This window comes from Somniosus microcephalus, chromosome 24 (assembly GCF_052327205.1).
Source record: "Somniosus microcephalus isolate GS21.2 chromosome 24, FLI_Smic_1.0, whole genome shotgun sequence".
NCBI lineage: Eukaryota > Metazoa > Chordata > Chondrichthyes > Squaliformes > Somniosidae > Somniosus > Somniosus microcephalus.
In genome coordinates this window covers 10,445,003-10,466,347 of record NC_141010.1, presented here as the reverse complement: position 1 = coordinate 10,466,347, position 21,345 = coordinate 10,445,003, and the positions used below count along the sequence as shown (strand labels likewise).

General features: G+C 45.2%; 1 protein-coding gene across 1 annotated transcript in view; it reads right to left on the bottom strand.

Annotated features, from left to right (window-relative positions):
- Positions 1-21,345, bottom strand: part of LOC147101034 (uncharacterized) — a 63,290-nt gene that overhangs the window by 19,578 nt on the left and 22,367 nt on the right. Inside the window, exon 2 of the mRNA XM_085966204.1 lies at positions 12,127-12,258. Coding sequence (XP_085822330.1) covers positions 12,127-12,258 — 132 coding nt within the window. The remainder of the gene's footprint in view (positions 1-12,126; positions 12,259-21,345) is intronic.

Sequence of the window (21,345 nt, the reverse complement as noted above, 5' to 3'; positions counted from 1 at the left end):
ATATACCGAGACTCACTCACAAAGAAGCAGAAGAACTTGCATTTATATAGTGTCTTTCACAACTTCAGGGCGTCCCAAACCGCTTTACAGCCAACAAAGTACTTTTTGAAGTGTAGCCACTGTTGTAATATAGGGAACGCGGCAGCCAATTTGCGCACAGCAAGCTCCCACAAACAGCAATGTGATAATGACCAGATAATCTGTTTTAGTGATAAAATTGACCAGGACACCGGGGATAACTCCCCTTCGAAATAGTGCCAATGGAACTTTTACGTCCACCTGAGAGAGCAGACAGGGTCTCTGTTTAACGTCTCATCTAAAAGATGGCACCTCCGACAGTGCTGCACTGGGAGTGTCAGTCTGGCGTGGGACTTGAACCCACAACCTTGTGATTTAGAGGCGAGGGCGCTACCACACTGATGCACAGCTGACACCGTGGTAGCCACTTGTGTGAGACACCAGGGTGTTGCCACTGCCCGTGGAACTAAAACCGAGCACAAGTCGCTGCTTTTAGAACAGGAGAGGGTGTCAAATGTCGATGCTAAAGAAGGGGCATGAGAAACTGTGATGAAGAGCATGGGAGACTCCAGCTTGACATTATAGTGAGACCAGCGGGAAAGAGAGCGGAGAATGGAAATATGCCATAAACCGAGAAATCAATGGAGTGGTAAAACCGGTTTAAGAAATCAGATATATAGATCCTTAAAAGCAGGATTGCATATGCAAAAAAAAAAAATCGATTAAAAGGGTAAATGAGAATCTGGATTTTATACATAGAGAGGCATGGAATAGGAAAGCAAGCTGAGGATGAATCTTCACAAGGCACTGGTTAGGTCACAGTTTTGGGAATCTCATTATAGGAAGGATATTGGAGTCATAGAAAAAGTACAACAAAGATTTACTAGGATGATAGCAGGGAGCGGAGGATATGGTTTTTGAAAAGGAACGTGAAAGTAGAACTGTATTCCCTGCAGCAGAGATAGTTAAAGGGTATTTGAAGTATTCAAAAAAATTGAGTGTGTTTAAAAAAGGTAGAAAGTGAAATGTTATTTCTATTGGTCACTAAATCAGAAACAAGGAGGCATAAATTTGGGATTAGAACTATTAAAACATCAAGGGGGAGGTTGGAGAATTTTGTCTCTGTATAAAAGGGTTGTTAGAATATGGAATGAATCAGCACAGTGGAGACTGAAGCCAAGTCAATCACAACAGGCAAGATAAAGTTAAATAAATAATTGAAGAAAAATATTAAAGAATATGGAGAAAGAGAAGGGAAATGGGATGAGAGTAGATAGCTCCGATGAACAGACATCAGAAACTAAATGACCTCCTCCTGTGCTGAAATTTGCAAAATTCTATGAAAACGGTCCTTCTTAAAATCTGCACATTATTGACTGTTCCCTTGATGCCTTGGTTTTCCTTCCTGCTGGTAATATAAGTGTCAGCTGTGGTTCAGTGGGTAGCTCGCAGGTGACTGATTAGTCCAATGTGGGACCTCGGTTCTGAGGGACTGCCTAAGAAAGAAAGAAAGTGGGTAGCACACTCGGTCTCTGAGTCAGAAGGTCATGGGTTCAAGTCCCACGCCAGACACTTGGACACAAAAATCTAGGCTGACACTCCCGGTGCACTACTGAGGGAGTGCTGTACTGTTGGAGGTGCCATCTTTCGGATGAGACGTTAAGCCGAGGCCCCAGTCTGCTCTCTCAGGTGGACGTAAAAGATCCCCAGGCACTATTTTGAAGAAGAGCAGGGGAGTTCTCCCCGGTGTCCTGGGCCAATATTTATCCCTCAATCAACAAAAAAAAAATTATCTGGTCATCATCACATTGCTGTTTGTGGGACCTTGCTGTCTGCAAATTGGTTACCACATTTCCCACATTACAACAGTGACTACACTTCAAAAAGTACTTCATTGGCTGTAAAGCGCTTTGAGACATCCGGTGGTCGTGAAAAGCGCTATAGAAATGCTAGTCTTTCTTTCTAATATTGAGAACAGGCCAATAAATCACCACAAAAGGGTTTAGGCTTAACAGGATATTCACTTTTAAAAATTCTCCAAGAAACCGGGGTGGTGCAGTTCATCAGACCCTGGCCTTTTGCCTCTAGACCCAAGTTTCAGATCCAGCCCACACTGATGGGATGAAGCTTCCTCTGTCTGTAAGGGCCCCTGTGCGGAATGAGTTTGGCCAGTGTTAACTGACTTCCTTAAGGGCCCACACATCACAAAACTCCGCAACTCAGCACTAAACGGGCAATCTCTCTCAGAAGCCACAGGATGGCTGTTGTAGGAAGTGGGAAAACATCACACTGGCACAGGAGGTGAGTAAAAGAAAAAAAGACTTGCATTTCTATAGCGCCTTTCACAACCTCAGGCCATCCCAATGCGCTTTACAGCCAATGAAGTACTTTTTGAAGTGTAGTCACTGTTGTAATGTAGGAAACATAGCAGCCAATTTGCGCACAGCAAATTCCCACAAATAGCAATGTTATGATGACCAGATAATCTGTTTTAATGATGTGGGGATGCCGGTGTTGGACTGGGGTGGACAAATGTGAGAAGTCACACAACACCAGGTTATAGTCCAACAGCTTTATTTGAAATCACAAGCTTTCGGAGCGCTGTTCCTTCGTCAGGTCACCTGGTGTGGTGTGACTTCTCACATTTGTTTTAATGATGCTGATTGAGGGATAAATATTGGCGAGGACACCAGGGATAACTCCCCTGCTCTTCTTCAAAATAGTGCCTTAGGACCTTTTACATCCACCTGAGAAAGCAGACGGGGCCACGGTTTAACATCTCATCTGAAAGACGGCACCTCTGACGGTGCAGCACTCCCTCAGTACTGCACTGGAGTGTCAGCCTGGAATTTCTTGTGCTCAAGTCTCTGGAGTGGGACTTGAACCCACAACCTTCTAGTCTCAGAGGCGAGGGTGCTACCCACTGAGCCACGGCTGAGAAATGCTTTGGCTGAAGATGAGGCTTAGGTACAGTGTTAGGGAACTTTACTCCACATCTTTACTCAGAGAGTGGTTAGAATGTGGAACTCGCTATCACATGGAGTAGTTGAGGCAAATGGCATAGATGCATTTAAGGGGAAGCTCAATGAGTACATGGGGGAGAAAGGAATAGAAGGGTATGCTGATCGGGTGAGATGAAGTAGGGGTGGGAGGAGACTCGTGTGGACATAAACACCGGCATAGACCAGTTGGGTCGAATGGCCTGTTTCTGAGCCGTCAATACTATGTAATTTAACTGCAATGTATATGGGAGTGTTCAATGCTGGGACTAAGTGCCTTGAATAGAAGGGCATTCTGTTCCCCATCACTAACGTTCTTTGTGTTGATGAGCAGAAAATTCACACTCAAAAGTGCTTCAAAGTATTGGTAATAATGGCAAGTACTGTACACATTTCTTCCACCATTTTGTGTTTTTCCCCAATTGGTTCCCGCGAAGTATTTCCCCATCCTACTAGTACGATGTAATCGTGGCCAGGCGAACGGCCTGGCCACACAAAAAGTGCTGGGAATGACCCCGAGCGCAACGTGCTGGATGTAAAAGCAATGGAAGAAACGGGTTGCCTCTAGGCACGGAGGCGAAGAAGAATGACACAGAGGCGCCAAAGTGCACTTGGAATGGGAGTACACAGCTGTTCAGAGGAGCAGCAGGGTGCAAGTCTAAACTGTCAAGCTGCACGCTTAAAAAGTGTGCGGTTAATGAGTCAGTACACTAAAATGCCAAAAAATCAGTTAAAAGCTTTAAAATAGTGTTTCTAGTGGTAATCCCCTGAATTTTTTTTTTTTAAGTTTAGGGTTTAAAAAAAACTTTTTTTTAAACAAGATTTATGCATTATGCTAAGTGACAATTAACACAGTCAGGCTGCCATGAAAAGAAATACAGTCTTGGAAGTGTTCTTGTTCTGTACGGGTAATGAATATTGAGCATAATATTGCATTGCACTGTACGGAGCATATACAGGTCAACAGAACCACAAGAATAGCAGAGATGACTTTACAGGCATTTCATAACAATCTGGTTTATGCACTGCAGAGGAGCAGATACAAGTATATTGTGTGGTATAAAAATGGTTTCCTGCCCTTGCCGCTCCATGGTGACTTGTGCTGGAGTGATCCACAGGTCTCTGCAGCCCTCTTGCTACCTTGGCCAAGTGACCATACGTCATGTAGCTAGTGGGGATGACCAGGCTATTTCATTTTGGAGGACCACTATAGCCAAAACCCAATTCTGATCTCACCCTCCATCCACCAATATGCAATTTCCAGTATTGGTTGTTAGCTGATAATCCAGAGTGGGGATTGACGTAAGAAAACTACTAGTCACTTGGTCTAAGTATTAAACAAGGCTTTAATCAACTGTTTTTTAACATGGAGATCTAGTTGTGTCCTTCACTAGTTCCTGTTAAAGAATGTCCTGCACAAGCTGGGCCCATGCCCGAGTATTTATACTCTCCCTGGGCAGCGCCACCAGCAGGCCGCCCAGTATTATTTCATAAGTCATTTCCCATGAATGACAAGATTCATGTCAGGGATCATGGATGATTTTTTTTTTTTTAAATCGCCTCTCTCTGGTCCAGAGACACTGAGACCAATTGTCGTGCTCGTGCTCCCTCCCCCCATCCTAGTTGTGGTTACCCAACTCAACACAACTCAAGTGTCAGCCATGGCTCAGTGGGTAGCACTCTTGCCTCTGAGTCAGAAGGTCATGGGTTTGAGTCGCACGCCAAAGACTTGAGCACATAATCTTTTTTATGGCCTTGCTAACCTGTGTCGCAACTTTTACAAATACACAGATCACTAAAAGTTGCGACACAGGTTAGCAAGGCCATTAAAAAAAAGCAAACTAAGCACTAGGGTTTATTTCTAGAGGTATGGAATTGATAAGTAGTGAAGTTATGCTAAACCTGTATCGAACCTTGGTTAGACCACACTTAGAGTACTGCGTACAGTTCTGGTCGCCATATTATAAAAAGGATATATTGGAGAGGGTGCAGAGAAGATTTACAAGGATGGTACCAGAAATGCGAGGGTAAACATATCAGGAAAGGATGAACAGGCTGGGTCTCTTTTCTCTTGAAAAAAAGGCTGAGGGGTGACCTAATAGAGGTCTTTAAAATGATGAAAGGTTTTGATAGCGTGGATACAGAGAGAATGTTTCCACTTGTGGGGAAGAGCATAACTAGAGGCCATCAATATAAAATAGTCACCAAGAAATCAAATAGGGAATTCGAAAGAAACTTCTTTACCCAGAGGGTGGCGAGAATGTGGAACTCGTTACCACAGGGAGTGGTTGAAGCGAATAGTATAGATGCATTTAAAGGAAGGCTAGACAAGCATATGAGGGAGAAGGGAATAGAGGGTTACGCTGATAGAGTTAGATGAGGAAAGACAGGAGGAGGCTCGAGTGGAGCATAAATGCTGGCATTGACTGGTTGGGCCGAATGGCCTGTTTCTGTGCTGTAAATTCTATGTAATCCAGGCGGACAGTCCCAGTGCAGTACTGAGGAAGTGCTGCACTGTCGGAGGTTACATCTTCTGGCTGAGATGTTAAACCGAGACCCCTTATGTGCTTATCGAGATTCCCCTAAAATGCATCTCTGCTATTCGCTTGAACTAATCCTTGTGGTAGCGAGTTCCACATTCTAACCACTCTCTGGGTAAAAATTGCTTTACTACCAATGGTGAACTGGGTGTGCCATACCTCAAAGTTGGAAGAGTGGAGGGTAACTGTTGGGAAGGAGGGTTGGAGAAGATTACAGAGACAGGTTGGAGGAAGGCCATGGACATGCATGAAGAGTTCTTTTATGATGCTGCTACAATTAACAACCAGAAGAAATCACTCTCGCACTCTCTCAACTGTGAGGAGCACATTATCAGTGGCATCACGGCAATTTCAGTAATTATTTTAACGGGACGAGAATTAGTTTGGAGGGGGTGGGGGGGGGGGGCGTTTCGAGGGACCTGAAATGTTGATTTTTGGCACTTTATTGGGTGCCAGGGTTTTGAATCGTCAGCTGTGACTCAGTGGGTAGCACCCTTGCCCGAGTCAGAAAGTTGTGGGTTCATCTAGGCTGTCACGCCAGTGCAGTACTGAGGGAGTGCTGCACCATTGGAGGTGCCATCTTTCGGATGAGACGTTAAACCGAGGCCCCGTCTGCTCTCTCAGGTGGATGTAAAAGATCCCATGGCACTATTTCGAAGAAGAGCAGGGGAGTTCTCCCCGGTGTCCTGGGGCCAATATTTATCACTCAATCAACATCACTAAAACAGATTATCTGGTCATTGTCACATTGCTGTTTGTGGGAGCTTGCTGTGTGCAAATTAGCTGCCACGTTTCCTACAGTAACTACACTTCAAAAAGTACTTCATTGGCTGTAAAGCACTTTGGGACGTCCAGTGGTCGTGAAAGGCGCTATAGAAATGCAAGTCTTTCTTTTCTTTTGTATCGTAACGTATCCAAGTTTGCTGATGATACAAAAGTAGGTGGGAAAGTAAGCTGTGGAGGAGGAGGCAAAGAGGCTGCAGAGAGATACAGGTAGGTTGACTGAGTGGGCAAGAACATGGCAAATGGAATACAATGCGGGGAAGTGTGAAGTTATCCACTTTGGTAGGAAAAACAAAAAGCAGAATTTTTTTTGAATGCTGAGGAGCTGGGAAATGTGTGCATTCAGAGGGATTCTGGATGTCCTTGTACATGAATGACAGAAAGTTAACATGTAGGTACAGCAAGCAATTGGGAAAGCAAATTAAATGTTATTGTTACACAGGAATTAGAAGCTAAGAGTAAAGAAGTCTTACTACAATTATACAGAGCACTGGTGAGGCCACTCCTGGAGTACTGTGTACAGTTCTGGTCTCCTTACCTAAGGAAAGACATACTTGCCTTAGAGCGAGTGCAACGAAGGTTCACTAGACTGGTTCCTGGGATGGGGGGATTGCCCTATGAGGAGAGGTTGAGTAGACTAGGCCTATATTCCCCAGAGTTTAGAAGAATGACAGGTGATCTCATTGAAACGTATAAAATTAGAGGCTGTGCGGCCCATTCAAATTTTCGCACCCGCTCCGTTTCTTCCATTGAAAAGCCAGTGAGCGGCCTGAGCGGAACCTCCGGCCCACTGGCAACCGAGCAGCTTATCGGGAAAGTTGGTCCTTACTACCCTTGCCTAGGAAAAAATCTATCAATCTCAGTTTTGAAATTTTCAATTGACCCCCCCCCAGGCCAGGCTCTAATTTTAAGGCTACGCCCCCCTTGTTCTGGACTCCCCCCACCAGAGGAAATAGTTTCTCTCTATCTACTCCATCAACTCCTTTAATCATCTTCAACACCTCAATTAGATCACTCCTTAATCTTCTATATTCAAGAGAATACAAGCCTAGTCTATGTAGCCTGTCCTCATAATTTAACCCTTTTAGCCCCGGTCTCATTCTGGTGAATCTGCGCTGCTCTCCCTCCAAGGCCGAGATATCCTTCCTGAGGTGCGGGGCCCAGAACTGAACACAGTGCTCTAAATGGGGTCTAACCAGAGCTCTTTATACAATTCCAACAGAAGTTCCACCCCATTGAATTCCAGCCCCCTTCAGATAACATTCCATGAGCCTTTTCAATTATTTTTTGTACCTGTCCCCCAGCTTTTAGTGATTTCTGTAATTAGACCCCCAAATCTCTCTGCTCCTCAACAGTTCCGAGCTCCGCATCGTTTAGAAAAATACTCTGATCGATCTTCCTGATCGATCGTGCGTCAGCCGTAGCTCGGTGGGTAGCACACTCGCCTCGGAGTCAGAAGGTTGTGGGTTCAAGTCCCCACTCCAGGGACTTGAGCACATAAATCTAGGCTGACACTCCCAGTGCAGTGCTGAGGGAGTGCTGCACTGTCGGAGGTGCCATCTTTCAGCTGAGACATTAAACCGAGGCGCCGTCTGCTCTCTCCAGTGGACATAAAAGCTCCAATGGCGCTATTTCGAAGAAGAGCAGGAGAGTTCTCCCCGGTGTCCTGGCCAATATTTATCCCTCAACCAACATCACTAAAACAGATTATCTGGTCATTATCACATTGCAGTTTGTGGGAGCTTGCTGTGCGCAAATTGACTGCCGCGTTTCCTACATTACAACAGTGACTAGACTTCAAAAAGTACTTCATTGGCTGTAAAGCGCTTTGAGATGCCCGTGGTTGTGAAAGGTGCTATATAAATGCAAGTCTTTCTTTCCTTAGAAAACCACCCGCCCTCCATAACCAGGCCTCAGAAGACTAGAGGCCAGGCAGTAAAATCTGCGCATCGCAATCAGCAGCCAGCCACCCACAGTCAAAAACTGAAACTAAAATGCTGAGCAGTCTCTGCCGCCGACGTTCAGTATCTGGCACATGTTCAGGTTTGAACTCCCAGCCTCACTGCCATAAAAAAGGGGGAGCAGAAGCAGAAAAAGGCACGGGTGACGTTTCACAACACCACGGGGAGTTAGTTCAGAATTTATTATTTGGTGATTTTTGTGCTCCTTAAAAAAAAAATGGTGAGGGGCGTCAGTGCTGAAGAATGGAACAGTTTTCCCAATTCCAAAAGGCCAGGTGCAGAATAAAAGGTCCGCAGTTGTCAGCCTAGATTTTATGCTCAAGTCCCTGGAGTGGGACTTGAATCCACAACCTTCTGACTCCGAGGCGAGAGTGCTACTCACTGAGCCACGGCTGACACAGCAACAACAGCCACTTATATTTCTATAGCGCATTTAACGTAGTAAAACGTCCCGAGGCGCTTCACAGTATCAATAAAAACATTTCTGACACCGAGCCACAGAAGGAGATATCAGGACAGACGACCAAAAGCTCGATCAAAGAGGCAGGTTTTAAGGCGCGCCTTAAAAAGGAGGAGACAGAGAGAGTTAGAGAGGCGGAGAGGTTTAGGGAGGGAATTCCAGAGCTTGGGGCCCAGCCAGCTGAAGGCACGGCCGCCAAAGGTGGAGCGATTAAAATCGGGGATGCTCAAGAGGCCAGAATTGGAGGAGCGCAGATATCTCGGAGGGTTGTAGGGCTGGAGGAGGCGACAGAGATAGGGAGGGGGCGAGGCCAAGGAGGGATTTGTAAACAAGGATGAGGATTTTAAGATTGAGGCGTTGTTGGACCGGGAGCCAGTGTAGGCCAGCGAGCACAGGGGTGATGAGTGAATGAGACTGGCAGTGAATTAAAATACGGGTTAAGACGCCAGTAATATAGCTAAGCAATACAGACCAGGAAGGATTGCAGCTCAATCCCTGGCCTCTGCCGTGTTAGCTGACCTCAGCCAGACTGGCTGGTATGGGCATATAAATGGCCTTGACACTCCTGGATTAGTAACAGTTGAATTGACCAGAGTTGTCACTCCTGATCACCGTCCCTGACTGAAGTGTATGTGTGTGTAAGTCAGAAAAGGCAGGTTTGTCTATGATGCCCTCCTGTGGACTAATAGCTGCTGACACCGTCAGTCAGGACTCACACATAAATAAGGACCATTTGGGAGACAAACCAGAAGGCGAACAGTAAACCATAATCTGTTGCACAACTAGGAGACAACTTGGGGTAGATTTTCACCTTCACTACCAGGGTGATAAGAACATAAGAATTAGGAGCATGAGTAGGCCATACGGCCTCTCGAGCCTGCTCCACCATTCAGTAAGACCATGGCTGATCTTTGACCTCAACTCCACTTTCCTGCCCGATCCCCATATCAGTTGATGCCCCTAGAGCCCAAAATCTACCTCATCCTTGAATATACTCATTAACTGAGCATCCACAGCCCTCTGAGGTAGAGAATTCCAAAGATTCGCCACCCTCTGAGTGAAGAGATTTCTCATCTCAGTCCTAAATGGCCGACCCCTTATCCTGTGACTATGCCCGCCTAGTTCTAGACTCTCCAGCCAGGGGAAACAGTCCCTCAGCATCTACCCTGTCAAGCCCTCTAAGAATTTTATACGTTTCAATGAGATCACCTCTCATTCTTCTAAACTCCAGAGAGTATCGGCCCATTCTACTTAATCTCTCCTCATAGGGCAACCCTCTCATCCCAGGAATCAATCTGATCATCTGTCAGAGCAGATCAACCGGCCTTTCTAAAACCCACTTGATATTCATTTCCTTGATTTTACCAGGTGTGTTCTAGGGAGGACAAGTGATTGGCTCCGACAAATTACTGCCCAGGCAGCAGGACATAAATCTACCCTAGTGCTGTCAGAGCAAAACCGCAGGGGAGCAAACTGAACACGAATTCTTCCTTAGAGAGAAAAAAAAAATAGCTTTTTAGAAAAGTTTTATAAACACGCCTGCGGAGTTAAAATCACATGCGGCACATAGTGAAGACTAAGAGATTGAGGGGGGGTGTCAAAGAGACAGCCGTGTAGGCGTTACGGGGACAGGTCATCAGTCCCCAGAGGGCTTGAGCTCAAAATACCGCTGACGGAAGAAAACTACTAGGCACTTGAACTAAGCGTTAAACAAAGCTTTAATCAACTGTTTTACAACACGGAGGTCTAGTTGTGTCCTTCACTAGTTCCTGTTAAGAATGTCCTGAGCAAGCTGGGCCTGTGCCCGAGTATTTATACTCTCCCTGGACAGCGCCACCCGCAGGCCGCTCAGCATCACTTCACAAGTCTTTCTTTCACGAATGACCGATTCATGTCAACCACCTTGGCGAATCGTAAAAATGTCTAATCATTTGTGGGCTGACACCAGAGATAGAGAAAAAGACGTTTATGAATGAAACCAACTTGCTTACACTAATGTAGTTCAAGGGGAGGGAATCTGCCTTTTCCACCTGGTCTGGCCTACACGTGACTCCAGTCCCACACGACGACAACAACTTCTTGCATTTCTATAGCGCCTTTCACAACCTCGAGACGTTCCCAAGGCGCTTTATAGCCAATGAAGTACTTTTTTGAAGTGTAGTCGCTGTTGTAATGTAGGAAACGCAGCAGCCAATTTGCGCACAGCAAGCTCCCACAAACAGCAACGTGATGAGGGCCAGACAATCTGTTTTTAGTGATACTGTTTGAGGGATAAATATTGGCCCCCAGGACACCGGGGATGACTCCCATGCTCTTCTTCAAATTAGTGCCATGGGATCTTTTACGTCCACCTGAGAAAGCAGATGAGGCCTCGGTTTAACATCTCATCCGAAAGACGGCACCTCCGACAGTGCAGCACTCCCTCAGGAGTGTTAGCCTAGATTTTTGTCCTGAAGTCTCTGGAGTGGGGATTTGAACCCACAACCTTTTGACTCAGGAGAATGTGCTACCCACTGAGCCACAGCTGCACTAAAAACATCCCACGGCTACGTGGTTGACTCTTAATGGTCTCAGAAACATAGGAGATAGGAGCAGGAGTAGGCCATTTGGCCCCTCGAGCCTGTTCCGCCATTTAATGAGATCATGGCTGATCATCCAAATTCAATACCCTGTCCCTGCTTTCTCCCCATACCCCTTGATCCCTTTAGCCTTAAGAAATATATCTAACTCTGAATTGGCCCTGTAAGCAATTACTAGAAGGCCCAACTTCATACAATTGGCACATCCCGAAAACAAATTTTAAAAAGTATGTTGCAGTATTATTTAAATAAAACCAGTCTTGTTATAGACCCTAATAAAAAGGCTTTTATTTCCGGGATGCAAAAAAAAAGTCAGAAAACGCTGTTTGTCATTTCAGTGCACGAGTGGAAATGATTCGAACCAATCACTGAGGGCTGACTGCGAGGCAGTTTCTGAATTCACACCCAGTATTCTGAGGTTAATTTGCATGCTCGTTAAAGTGAAGGAGGTCAGCAGCGGAGAAAGTTACACGTTCAGACTTTTTCTATTTAAGGGCCAATTTTAATGAGGCTGTGCTGCTGCTGGGGGCAAGTACCTAGACATTAAAATGAATGGAAAATTGAGAGGGCAGAACGCCCGGGAATCCCCAACGTCCATTGGCCAGCGTGCAAGGCTGCAAGAGCTTGGAAAATGCCCAGTCGGCACTGAGCACATCAGGCATAAAATGGGACAGATGCAGAATAACATTCGATCCACTCTGCGCCTGAGGAGCCTGTGACCACAACCGATACTGCAAGTAAGTAAATAGCATTAAATAATAAGTGAATTTATATATATATATATACCTGCTTGTGGCTGTGCCCACAGGCACACCAAGCATAGAGTTTAGCTGCTTGGAGTTCCGCTTCAAAGGGATGTTTAGCTGCAATGACTGCTCTCTTTGGTGCGGTAGGGGTGCAGTACCAGCACCTTCTCACCTGCGTTTGAAAGAAGAAAAAAGGAGCTGAAATCCTGGCTGGTGGTTTCGGTACCGGAAAGGATTCCAATTACCAGAGTTAGATGCTTCCAACCACATATTCGCGCCATGTCTAAGACGGCCCTATTTACACCTCCGTATCGTCGCCCGTCTCCACCCCTGCCTCAGCTCATCTGCTGCTGAAACCCTCATCCATGCCTTTGTTACCTCTAGACTTGACTTATCCCAACGCACTCCTGGCTGACCTCTCACCTTCCACCCTACATAAACTTGAGGTCATCCAAAACTCGGCTGCCCCTGTCCTAACTCGCACCAAGTCCCGTTCACTCATCACCCCCTGTGCTCGCTGACCAACATTGGCTCCCAGTTAAGCAACGCCTCGATTTTAAAATTCTCATCCTTGTTTTCAAATCTCTCCGTGGCCCTCGCCCCCTCCCTATCTCTGTAACCTCCTGCAGCCCTAGAACCCGCTGAGATATCGGCGCTCCTCCAATTCTGCCCTCTTGAGCATCCCTGATTTTAATCGTTCCACCATAGGTGGCCGTGCCTTCAGCTGCCTGGGCCCCAAGCTCTGGAATTCCCTCCCTAAACCTCCCCACCTCTCTTTCCTCTTTTAAGACGCAACTTAAAACCAACCTCTTTGACCAAGCTTTTGATCATCTGCCCTAATAGCTCCTTGTGTGGCTCGGTATCAAACTTTGTTTGTTAACGCTCCTGCGAACCACCTTGGGACGTTTTACTACATTAAAGGCGCTACATAAATACAAGTTGTTGTTGTTGTTATACATGGTTAGCAACTGGCAGCCAGCGTAGCCGCAAAGTAGAGATTTTCCTTGCTGCACTAATCGTCTGCAGAACCAGCTTTCAATAAGCAGTTAGGACCTCCCGCTCTGTTATTCACTGAAATATTTATTAGCATGCTTTTATAGTGGAATCATACACAAGAACTTTCCAAAGAAAGCCAATATATTTAGAAAGCGTTTTTTTTTATTTTTTAAACAGTTTATTCATAAAGATAGGCCTGGGTTAAGTTGGGTCATGAGCTGCTGTGTTGAGCAGAATCCCCCGACTGTAACAACAGATTCTGAATAAGCACAGGTTCTGCCAACGTCCTTTGCACTCATTTTATAGAAGCCAGATACAAGCATCAATATTTTTCCAGTTAGTTTCTCCCCTGACCCCCACTCCTCTTCTCAAGATACCAATTCATGCAAGGCCCTCGTTCCACAGGAACATAAAAGGACAGAAGCAGGCCATTCAGCCCCTTGAGCCTGTTACACTCTTCAATTAGATCACGGCTGATCTGTATCTTAACTCCATCTACCCGCCTTGGTTCCGTGCTTAATACCCTTACCTAACAAAAATCTATCAATCTCAGTTTTGAAATTTACAATTGACTCCCAGCCTCAACAAGTTTTGGGGGAAGAGAGTTCCAGATTTCCACTGCCCTTTGTGTGAAGAAGTGCTTCCTAACATCATCCCTGAAAGGTCTAGTTCTAATTTGAAGATTATGTCCCCTTGTTCTCCTCTACCAGAGGAAATAGTTTAACTTGGTCTACCCTATCAAATACTTTAATCATCTTAAACACCTCAATTGGATCACCCTTAATCTTCTATATTCAAGAGAATACAAGCCTAGTCTGTGCAACCTGTCTTCATAATTTAACCCTTTTAGCCCCGGTATCACTCTGGTGAAGCTGCGCTGGACCCTCTCCAAGGCCAATATATCCTTCCCGAGGTGCGGGGCCCAGAACTGAACTCAGTTACTCCAGATGTGGTCTAACCAGAGCTTTATACAACTGCAGCATAAGTTCCACCCAATTGTATTCCAGCCCCAACACTAGCAACCCCCAGATTGGCCACTTGAATGAACGTTCCTCATGTGTCAGTAGAGTGAGTGTTGACAAATTATTCAACTATGGGAGGCATAACCTCCAAACCCAAGCCGGTCCTCACCAAACTTGCAGTTTCCAGAAGGGGTCACCTCATAGCAACCTGGCCAAGTTTTACTTAAGGCAAAAGCACCCTTAGACATTTGGAGATTTTACGCTCATCAGAGTTTAACTGAACACAATTTTCTTTAAACCATATGGTACTAGTCCTGCTCCATTGCCCTTCTGTGCACTGCTTCCAGGTTTGAACATGACCCTTATGTCTCGGTGACCAGACGTGAATGGAGTATTGAAGCTCAACTAGCATGCTATACAGCTTCAGCATGACGACCTTAGACTTATACTCTCGCCTCGGAGTCAGAAGGTTGTGATTTCAAGTCTCACTCCAGGGAGTCGAGTACAAAAATCGAGGCTGACACTCCCAGTGCAGTGCTGAGGGAGTGCCGCACTGTTGGAGGTGCCGTCTTTCAGATGAGACGTTAAACCGAGGCCCCGTCTGCCCTCTCAGGTGAACGTAAAAGATCGCACGGCCACTATTTCGAAGAACAGCAGGAGAGTTCTCCCCGGTGTCCTGGCCAATATTTATCCCTTAACACCTAAAAACAGATTATTTGGTCATTATCACATTGCTGTTTGTGGGACCTTGCTGTGCGCAAATTGTCTGCCGTGTTTCCTACATTACAACAGTGACTATAAATCAAAAGTACTTTATTGACTGTAAAGCACTTTGGGATGTCTTGAAAGGAACTACATCAATGCAATTTCTATATTTATACTCAACTGATGTGGTAATATAGCTTAGCACTTGGCTTGCTTTGTTGATTGTGGCATCACAATGACTGGACGAGGTCAGTGTCGAGTCTATCGTTCACTCCTGGAACTCTTTCAGCCTCTCTCCTAGCTAGTTTGACCCAGTTATTCCATAATTTCTTCCTTTTTTGTGCAAAATCGTGCATTATATCTATATTGAATTGTATTTACCGTGGTTCTGCCTACTGACAAAAAGTGTCTAGTTCTTCCTACATAAGAACACAAGAATTAGGAGCAGGAGTCGGCCATACGGCCCCTCGAGCCTGCTCCGCCATTCAATAAGATCATGGCTGATCTTCGACCTCAACTCCACCTTCCTGCCCGATCTCCATATCCCTCGATTCCCCTAGAGTCCAAAAATCGATCTCTCTCAGCCTTGAATAGACTCAACAACTGAGCATCCACAGCCCTCTGGGGTAGAGAATTCCAAAGATTCACAACCCTCTGAATGAAGAAATTCATCTGATTTCAGTCTTAAAAGGCCTAACCCTTATTCTGAGACTATGCCCCCTAGTTCTAGACTCTCCAGCCAGGGGAAGCAACCTCTCAGCATCTAACCTGTCAATCCCCCTCAGTATCTTTCAATCAGATCACCTCTCATTCTCCTAAACTCCAGAGAGTCCAGGCCCAATCTACTCAATTCCTGGAGTTTCCTGACTGCTTCAGACTTGACTAAACCCTCCACTCTTGTTTAAGATCAACATACTTGCATTGCATTTTGCTTGCAGACCGAGTGCCTCGATTATAAACAGTGACAGCACTAGGACCAATCCCTGGGGCACTCACCTCTCCAGACTGACATCACTCCCCTAACTGGTGTCCACTGCATCTTCTCTAGAGTTACAGGTTTTAGCAAGGGTGACGACTGCCTTAAGCTTATGTAGCAGCCTCTCATGAAGAACTTTATCCAATGCTTTCTGGGAGTTTAGCTACTTGGAACGTTTACTTCCCTCTGAGTCAGAAGGTTGTGGGTTCAGGTCCCACTCCAGTGACTTGAGCACATTAATCCAGGCTGAGACTCCCAGTGCAGTGCAGTGGTGAGGAAGTGCTGCACTGTCAGAGGTGCCGTCTTTCGGATGAGACGTGAAACCGAGGCCCCATCTGCTCTCTCAGGTGAACAGAAAAGATCCCATGGCACTATTTCGAAGAAGAGCAGGGGAGTTATACCCGGTGTCCTGGGGCCAATATTTATCCCTCAATCAACATAACAAAAACAGATTATCTGGTCATTATCACATTGCTGTCTGTGGGAGCTTGCTGTGCGCAAATTGGCTGCCGCGTTTCCCACATTACAACAGTGACTACACTTCAAAAGTACTTCACTGGCTGTAAAGTGCTTTGAGATGTCCGGTGGTCATGAAAGGTGCTATAGAAACGTAAGTCTTTCTTTCGTTAAGTCATGGTGCTTGGGCAGGCACGGTCTCCTCCTTCTGCAACAGTGTTCAGAGGCTAAACACACTTACGGTGTGATACTCCGCCATGCAGACCAGAATGGTCTCAGCATTGATTCCCAGTCTGTACAGAGTTGCGCTCTCAGCAAGAACAGCAGCTGGGTGCTAAAATTGGCCTCAGTATCTCGAGCTCAACAACAGCAACAACTTGTATTTATATAGCCCCTTTAAAGTATAAAACATCCGAAGGAGTGTATTCACAGGAGTGTTATGAAACAAAATTTGACACCGAGCCATTAGGACAGGCGACCAAACAGCTTGATCCAAGAGGCGGGTTTTAAGGAGCGTCTTAAAGGAGGAGAGAGAGGTAGTGAGGCAGAGAGGTTTAGGGAGGGAATTCCAGAGCTTGGACCCAGGCAGCTGAAGGCACGGCCGCCAATGGTGGAGCGATTAAAATAGGGGATGCTCAAGGGGCCAGAATTGGAGGAGCGCAGATATCCCGTGGGGGTGGTAGGGCTGGAGGAAATTACCGAAATAGGGAGGGGGGTGAGGCCATGGAGGGATTTGAAAACAAGGATGAGAATTTTAAATTTGAGGCGTTGCCAGATCGGGAGCATAAGAAAACAAAAATTCAGCCAAGGTTTTCCTTCCCAATCAGTATCCAATGACTCCCAGTGGAAAATAAACATGCACAGAAGTCAGGTAAAGACTGGATCAGGCTCAGCCTCATTGCATTCCGACACAGATCGCCAAGGCTCACACATCAAGAATGACCACGTAGACAAAGCACTAAATGGCTGCCAACACCCATGGAATCAAGAATCAGCATCTTCGGCAAGGGGCATGGGGCGAGGAATGACATTATTTTAAAAGTAAAATAATTACTTAAACATTGTTGTGGGGGTGGGGGGTGGAACTAACCTGAAGGAGTTAGCGTCCCATAGTGCGAGACTGTGTCAACATTTCAGAATAGGTTATATCGGTGGTTAGAGGAACAGGTAAAGAGGTATGGGAACAGGGCAGGCACGTGGGATTAGGATGACTGATGGTGAGGAAAGATAAGCACCAGCGTGGGCTGGTTAGGCAGAATGTCCTGATTCCATGTTATCAATTCTATGTAATTCTATGCGAGGGATCTAAACATTCAGTAAATAAATCCATTAACTCAGGGAGCTTAGCCAATTTGTCATTTCAACAGAAATGTGGGAGCAGATTCAATTGTAACTTTCAAAAGGCAATTGGATATATGCTTGAAAAAGAAAAAAAATTAGCAGGGCTATGGGGAAAGAGCAGGGGAGTGGGACGAATTGGATCTCTCTTTTAGAGAGCCGGCGCAGGCACGATGGGCCGAATGGCCTCCTTCTGTGCTGTCTGATTCTATTATGGAGAACAAGAGGCAGCAACAAAGGGTTGTTAAAGTTCATTTTTGTTTCAACTGATGGGTGAGACAGCCTCTTTGAACCTGTGCCAAGTCTGCTTCACTTCACTGCCAAGTGTTTGGGAACTGCACCCAGAGCAAGGTCCCAGCTAGACCTATTGGGCTCCTGGTGAAATAAGCTATTGTGTCTATAGGGGGTTCTGTTTACCTTGTTAATTTGAAAGGAAATTGCATTTTCTCCTAATTTACACAATAAAGAAGCCTTGAACCTTGGGGTGCCTGGAGAGGTCCGTGCTCTCCTTGCCACTGCTACTGTAGCATCGAGGAGGAGGAGGAGGGTTTTACACGGGACAAACACGATTTACTTAACCCTCTTGCTATCTCGGTTTGTCCAGATTCTCTACATTGGGATAAAAGCAAAAAGGGTGTTGTTTGAACAGCTCAGAAATGTCAACAAGAGGCTGGCCAGAGATTTGAAAAGAAAATGCTGTATATATGTAAACCACACCAAGTGAAATTATTGACAAATTGCCGAAACAAAGCTTAAATAAATATATATTTATATATATAGATATATAGATATATAATAAATAAATACTAAGTTATGTCGGGAATCACTTATTCACAGTGGTGGCTGTGTATCAACTTGAGATTTTTTGGTGTTTCTCTAAACCCATTTTTTCCCCCACTGACCCAATAAGGGTTTTTTTCAGAACCCGGTTTATCAAAACCCCTTTAACTCGTCCAAAATTAATTTACTGAATGTAACTAGACTAATACCTGGAATGGGCGGGTTGTCTTATGAGGAAAGGTTGGACAGGCTAGGCTTGTATCCGCTGGAGTTTAGAAGAGTAAGAGGTGACTTGATTGAAACATATAAGATCCTGAGGGGTCTGGACAGGGTGGATGTGGAGAGGATGTTTCCTCTTGTGGGAGAATCTAGAACTAGGGGTCACTGTTTAAAAATAAGGGGTCGCCCATTTAAGACAGAGATGAGGAGAAATCTTTTCTCTCTGAGGGTCGTGAGTCTTTGGAACTCTCTTCCTCAGAGGGCGGTGGAAGCAGAGTCTTTGAATATTTTTAAGGCAGAGGTAGATAGATTCTTGATAAGCAAGGAGGTGAAAGGTTATCGGGGGTAGGCAGGAATCTGGAGTAATCAGATCAGCCATGATCTTACTGAATGGTGGAGCAGGCTCGAGGGGCCGAGTGGCCTACTCCTGCTCCTAATTCGTATGTTCGTATGTATGTTACTGAATGTAACCAGACACCAGCTGAACATGGAACCTCAGCAATTCCGTGCAGTTCACAGATTGATCACTTTTAGGGTTTTCCTTTTCAATGGTGAACTGATTTTTTTTTTTTTTAAAAAGCTAAACCAAATTATACACAATCTATTTTCCTGTGAATAACAAGAATTTTGGCAGTAGGAATTGACTAAGATTTCCTGATTTGGACCGGCGGGGGGGGGGGGGGGGGGGGGAGAAGCGAGACTAATAAAATAAAATTAAATACATTCTAAAAGGGGGCAGCAACAGATGTTTGAGAGAGACAGAAAGAGCCCTTTTAATGAAAGAAAGAAATCCAGTTCAAGAATATTACAAATTGTAAAGTTGGCGTTAGGAGGGGAGGAAACGTTTTGTGACCTCTTCGACCCAATCTTCTTGACAACATCTGAAAGCCCTTTCTCAATTTCTGTGCATCGGCGGGGCTAAAAGAGAGAGATCCAGACAGTAATGTTTATATTTATTGTGCCAAGTAGACACGGTCTGGTTTTCATTATCTAGTCTGCACTTCCAACGCTGCAACGTGAGTTCATTTTATATACGAGCCTCCATGGCAAGTCTCCAGGGTGTGACTTAGCCCCACAACAGTTTGGTGTTCAGGTTTGCTTAGTGCAAGTGTCTGGTTATTCTGGTAAACGATGATATAGATCTCTCCCTGTACTTGTTAAGGGCTGTGCGGTTATGCATGGAGTGTTCAATTGGAATTATCCAGATATGTTTATAATGTGGGTGTCCTGGTGTGATAGGCGGAGACCTGTAGATATATCCGGTGTAGGTGTGATAGGTGGAGACATCTAGTTATATCCAGTGCAGATGTGTTGGTGCAGACATCTAGTTATATCCCGTGCAGATGTGTTGGTGCAGACATCTAGATATATCCAGTGCAGATGTGTTGGTGCAGACATCTAGATATATTCCAGTGCAGATGTGTTGGTGCAGACATCTAGATATATTCCAGTGCAGATGTGTTGGTGGAGACATCTAGATATATCCAGTGCAGATGTGTTGGTGGACACGTGTAGATGTCTCCAGTGCAGATGTGTTGGTGGAGACATCTAGATATATTCCAGTGCAGATGTGTTGGTGCAAACATCTAGTTATATCCAGTGCAGATGTGTTGGTGGACAATTGTAGATGTATACAATGCAGATGTGTTGGTGGAGACATCTTAGATATATCCAGCACAGGCGTGCAGGTGTGTTCCCTGGGGCCATAGTTTTTGAGGAGAGTGTGCTCCTGTTTTAAATCACTTTCTAGTCAAAATAAAACAGCTGAGTGCAAATGTTTCCATTTGTGTGGTATTTGACAGGTAGGAATAATAACCTGAATTCAATGAACAATCTATTGCCATCAGGACTAAACCACCGCTCAGTCTACAAGCCAGTGAGAATGACCTGAAACTGTATTACTGTAAATCATGAAAAAAAAAGCATCAAAAGGCAAGAAAGCACCAGATATAACTAGGAGAAATAAAAGCAGAGAATGTGGGAAACACTCAGCAGGTCGGGCAGCAGCTGTGGAGAGAGAACCAGAGTTAACGTTCCAGGTCGATGACCTGTCGTCAGAACTGGAAGAGTGTTTCCAGCATTTTCTGTTTTTATTTCAAGTTTCCACCATCTCCAGTTTGTTTTCTAACTGGAGAAATGCTGGCCAAAGGCGTCCTGGAGACCACGACCCAGCTTTATAAAAAATCAACCTAAGGGAAAATGGGTAAAGCGTCCCTGAATTGAAAGGTTCTTTTTGGTGTGGGGTGAGGGAAGGAGATAAATTATTTGTGTGCAATTTCAAATTAAGGATCATTGCTTAATTTGGTAGAGGACATCGATTTAAGGTCATTTGCAGAAGGTGAGACAAGGAGAATCGTTTTACGCAGCAAGTTGTTGTGATCTGGAATGCGCTGCCTGAAAGGGCGGAGGAAGCAGATTCAATAGTAACTTTCAAAGGGAATCGGATAAATACTTGAAAGGAAGAAATTTGCAGGGCAATGGGGAAAGGACGGGGGTGTGGGACCAATTGGAGAGCTCTTTCAAAGAGCCGGCACAGGCACGATGGGCCGAATGGCCTCCTTCTGTGCTGTTAAGATTCTAGGTGCTGCTCACAAGTTAGCATTTCATTGTACCATTTCATATTGTATAGTCTACCTCTTTACCGGGATATGGCTTTGATTTTGCAGGCCTCCTTTCACGGTTTAAGGTGTATTTTGCAGGTTTGGGTTCGACAGACTCTGGCACACCACTTTCAATTATCAACGATATAAATGTTACTTTCGAGGAGCCCCCCTGCAAAAACAATTGTAATCTTTATTTGTGAGAGCATACGTTTTATATGCAGCAA